Source organism: Quercus lobata, chromosome 10, assembly GCF_001633185.2.
Source record: "Quercus lobata isolate SW786 chromosome 10, ValleyOak3.0 Primary Assembly, whole genome shotgun sequence".
Lineage (NCBI taxonomy): Eukaryota > Viridiplantae > Streptophyta > Magnoliopsida > Fagales > Fagaceae > Quercus > Quercus lobata.
The window spans coordinates 23247854-23252516 of NC_044913.1; the positions used below are offsets into that span (position 1 = coordinate 23247854).

General features: G+C 45.2%; 1 protein-coding gene across 1 annotated transcript; it reads left to right on the forward strand.

Annotated features, from left to right (window-relative positions):
- Positions 1–448: 448 nt before the first annotated feature.
- Positions 449–1927, forward strand: LOC115964525. Its single transcript, XM_031083821.1, has 2 exons — positions 449–1012; positions 1229–1927. Exons 1-2 carry the CDS (start codon positions 449–451, stop codon positions 1925–1927), a joined length of 1263 nt encoding a protein of 420 aa, XP_030939681.1.
- Positions 1928–4663: the final 2736 nt, after the last annotated feature.

Sequence of the window (4663 nt, forward strand, 5' to 3'; positions counted from 1 at the left end):
TGTCAATGTGCATACCACCCACACTAGTAGAAGCTAGTCCCAAAATACGAGCCACCTTTCTCACGAGGAGGATACCAGAGCCCTGCAACTAGAAATTGACGATCTGAAGAGAAAGCTGCGCCACGAACGGCGAAAAAGAACTCCATCCATTTATGACTCTTCTGTTGATGATGAAGAGGACCACAGTTACAGACGCAGGTCAAGGACTCCTCCTAGCAAATCTTTCTCATACAATGAGGACGTCCATCATGAGCACAGAAATAGAAATTCATCTTCCAAAGGCCGGGGAAATGACGCGATGAATAGAGCACTCAACCAAATCTCCAAACCATCCTTCACAAGTCGAATCGAGGGAGGGAGACTTCCTCGGCGGTTCACCCAGCTAACGTTCACCATGTACAATGGTTGAACGGACCCTGTGGAGCATGTGAGCCATTTTAACCAGAGAATGGCTGTGCACTCTAAGAATGAGGCCTTGATGTGCAAGGTGTTCCTCTCCAGTTTAGGGCCCGTGGCCATGAGGTGGTTTGATGACTTGGGAACAGGCTCTATTGAGTCCTTTAAGGAGCTCACTCAGTCGTTTAGATCTCGTTTTATTACGTGCAGCAGGGATTCTCGGCCCTTAGATTCCTTGTTGTCTCTGTCCATAAGAGAAGGGGAGACTCTAAAAACGTATTCAGACAGATACTGGGAGATGTTCAATGAGATAGATGGTGACTTTGACAACGTAGCCATCAGAACTTTCAAGGTCGGCCTACTTGCCGAGCATGGCTTGAGGAAGTCTTTGATTGGGAAACCTGCTACCGGTGTACGCCAACTCATGGATAGGATAGATAAGTATAAACGGGTCGAAGAGGACCAACAACAAGGCAAGGGGAAGAGTAAGGTTATCCCTCAGGAGATGAGGGATTTCAAGTCGGACCGCTACAATAATAACAGACCCAGGAGGGATTTTGCTGGGAAATCTGGGTCTATAGCTCCTCAGGTGGTTAACACTGTGTTCCAAGAGCCAGTGCATCAAGTCTTGGAAAAAATCAAGAATGAGTCATACCTTAAATGGCCAAACAAGATGGGAGGAGACCCCTAGAAGCACAACCAAAGTCTTCATTGTCAGTACCACTAGGAATGAGGACATACCACCAAGGACTATAGAACTTTATGGAACCATCTGGAGCAATTGGTCAGAGATGGAAGGTTACAACAGTTTTTGTATCGGCCCAACGAGCAGGGAGACCGATCAAGATTAGGGGCTCAAGGGAACGTTTCTTCAAGGCCCCTTTTGGGCACCATTAACGTCATCTTTGCTGCCCCTAGGAGAACCGGTTTGCAACCCTCCAAGGTGATGTCTGTGGCTTGGCCACTCATCGAGGACGTTAATCCTGTGCCAAAGAGGGTTAGAGTGGAGGTTCGACTGACGTTGAGCTTTTTGGATGAGGACAAGGTTGGAACAATAAAACCACATGATGATACTTTAATGATCACGCTCAGGATAGGAGGGTATGACGTGAAGAGAGTGATGGTAGACCAGGGTAGTGGTGCAGAGATTATGTACCCTGATTTATACAAGGGGCTAAACCTGAAGCCTGAGGATTTGACAACATACGATTCACCTTTGGTAAGTTTTGATGAAGAGGTTGTCATTCCAAAGGGCCAGATTAGACTACCCGTACAAGCAGGTTCAGAGGTGGTGGAGGTGAACTTCATCATGGTGGATGCCTATTCTCCCTACATTGCCATCGTGGGAAGGCCCTGGCTTCATGCCTTGGGGGTCGTTTCCTCCATTCTGCATTTGAAGGTGAAATATCCGTCTAGGGACCAAATCGAAGAGCTTATTGGGAGTCAATCCATGGCTAGGCAGTGCCTAGTGGCTGCAATTTTGCATCAGCCTAAGGCTAAATCCTCGGCCTCTGCTGATGAGGGCTCATAGCAATCAAAGACCCTGGTGTTATCTGTCAATGGGCTGGCGAAGAAGGCGAAGTGTGAGGATTTGGAAAAAATTGTTGTGGGGGATGATCTAGAGAAGTTTTTTCAAGTTAGAGCTCAGTTGCCTCTTCAAGAGAAGGAAGAGCTGATAGAATTTCTCATGAGGAACATCAATGTGTTCATGTGAAGTGCTTACGAGGCTCTGGGGGTGGATTCGAGCTTCATCTGTCATCATTTGAACGTCAATCCATCTATCACCCCCAAAAAACAACCTCCTTGGTGCTCATCTAAGGATCACTCTGATGCTGTCAAAGACAAGGTGATGAAGCTCAAGTAGGTCGGGGCTATTAAAGAGGTTTTTTACCCTGAGTGGTTGGCCAATACCGTGGTGGTGAAGAAAAAAAGTGGGAAGCGGCGAGTGTGTGTAGATTTCACAGATTTAAATAAGGCATGTCCAAAAGACCCATTCCCTATGCCTCGAATAGATCAACTAGTGGATGCGACTGTAGACCATCCTTGGATGAGCTTTTTAGATGCCTTTCAAAGGTACCATTAAATACCACTAGCCTTGGGTGATCAGGAAAAGACAGTTTTTGTCACCCCTATTGAAAACTATCATTACAAGATGATGCTTTTTGGCCTGAAAAATACAGGGTCTACCTATTAGAGGATGATAACTAGGATGTATGAGCCACAATTGGGCAAGAATATTGAAGTCTATATAGATGATATGGTGGTAAAGGGTAGGGTGGTGTCCGAGTATGTGGGAGACCTCGGGGATATTTTTAGGATACTAAGGAAACACAAGCTGCGCCTTAATGCTTCCAAGTGCTCTTTTAGTGTGGGATTAGGCAAATTCCTAGGCTACATGGTTACACACCATGGAATTGAAGTCAACCCCGACCATATCAAAGCAATCAACAATTTACAACCACCTCGGAATCCCAAAGAGGTCTAAAAGCTAATAAGGATGACTGTTGCTTTAAACTGATTCATTTCTTGGTCAGCAGACAGGTGTAAACCTTTTTTCTAGTTGCTGAACAAGTGGAAGGGATTTGAATGAACCGATGAATGTGTCTTAACCTTCTAGCAGTTGAAGGAATATCTATCTCGTCCCCCCATTATGTCCAGGCCTGAGGTGGACAAGGTTTTGTTTGCCTACATCGTAGTGGCTTCCTATGTGGTAAGCCTAGTGCTGGTACATGTTGATAGTGGTGTGTAGAGGTTAGTTTACTATGTGAGTAAGTCACTACACGAGGCCGAGGTCTGTTACCTACCCCTGGAAAAGGCCATTTTGGCAGTTGTGCATGCTACGCGCAAGCTCCCCCACTACTTCCAATCATACATAGTTGTTGTCCTGACCCAGCTTCCGCTTAGATCTCTACTTCAAAGCGCTGATTACACAGGAAGGATTGCCAAGTGGAGTACGATCTTAGGGGCTTTTGATATCAAGTAAATGCCTTGCACCTCCATTAAAGGCCAGGTCCTTGTCGATCTGGTGGCCGAGTTTTCTGAAACCCCATTAGAAAATAGGGTAGAAAAGCAGAACATGGATGGAAAATCAGTTGGTGCAATCTCTTTACAGGAGCCTTTGTCCTGGAAGGTCTACATTGATGGTGCAGCGAACCACAAAAGGTTTAGAGTGGGGCTAGTTCTGATATCTCTAGAGAAGATCATGATTGAGAAATCCTTACGATTAGGCTTCTCGATCATGAACAATGAGGCTAAGTATGAAGCTCTGTTGGTAGGGATGACCATGGTTCAGAAAATGGGTGGAAAAGTAGTGGAAATCTTCTCTTATTCAAGGCTAGTTGTAGGCCAAGTCTAGAGAGAGCTGGAGGCCAGAGATCTCAGAATGCATGAGTATTTGAACCAAGTTAGACACTTGCAATCTGCATTTGAGTCTTTTAATTTATCACAAATCCCGAGAAATAAAAATACACATGCCGACTCTCTTGCCACGCTGGCAACCTCCTTGGCACAGAGTTTACCTCAGGTGATTCTTGTGGAAGACTTGTGTAAGCCTACTAAAGTAGGGAGAAATGTGGCTTACATTCATCAGATTAGGATGGGACCTAGCTGGATGGACTCCATAGTATTTTTCCTTAAGGAGGATGTCCTACCCGAGGAGAAGTCAAAGGCTGAGAAGGTGCGAAGAAAGGCTCCTCGATTTTGGCTATCTAAGGACCAAAAATTGTATAAGAAATCTTTTTCTAACCCATATCTGCTATGCATACACCCTAAAGTGGTTGAGCTACTCTTGGAAGAGTTACATGAAGGGATTTATGGAAGCAACACAGGGGGCAGATATTTGTCTCATAAGGCCCTCACTCAAGACTATTAATGGCCAAATATGCAGAGAAGCACAAGAATATGTGAAAAAGTGTGACCAGTGCCAAAGATTTGCACCAAACATTCATAAACCAGGAGGTGTCCTTAATCCTCTATCCAGCCCTTGGCCATTTGCCCAATGGGGCTTGGACATCGTAGGTCATTTCCCCAAGGCAGCAAGAAATAAGAGATATTTGTTGGTTGGCACAGACTACTTCACCAAGTGGGTTGAAGCTGAACTATTGGCGAATATCAAGGACGTGGATGCTAAGAAATTCGTTTGGAAAAATATAGTCACTCAGTTTGGAAATCCTTCGCACCTTCATCTCGGATAATGGACTTCAGTTTGATAGCAAAGCTTTCAGGAGGTATTGTTGTGACCTGGGCATAATGAATAGGTATTCCACCC

Coding starts and splice junctions, on each gene's coding strand:
- LOC115964525 (XM_031083821.1), top strand. CDS start 449: ATGGCTGTGCACTCTAAGAATGAGGCCTTGATGTGCAAGGTGTTCCTC. Junction 1,013..1,228: donor ACACTGTGTTCCAAGAGCCA/GTGCATCAAGTC, acceptor CCCAACGAGCAG/GGAGACCGATCAAGATTAGG.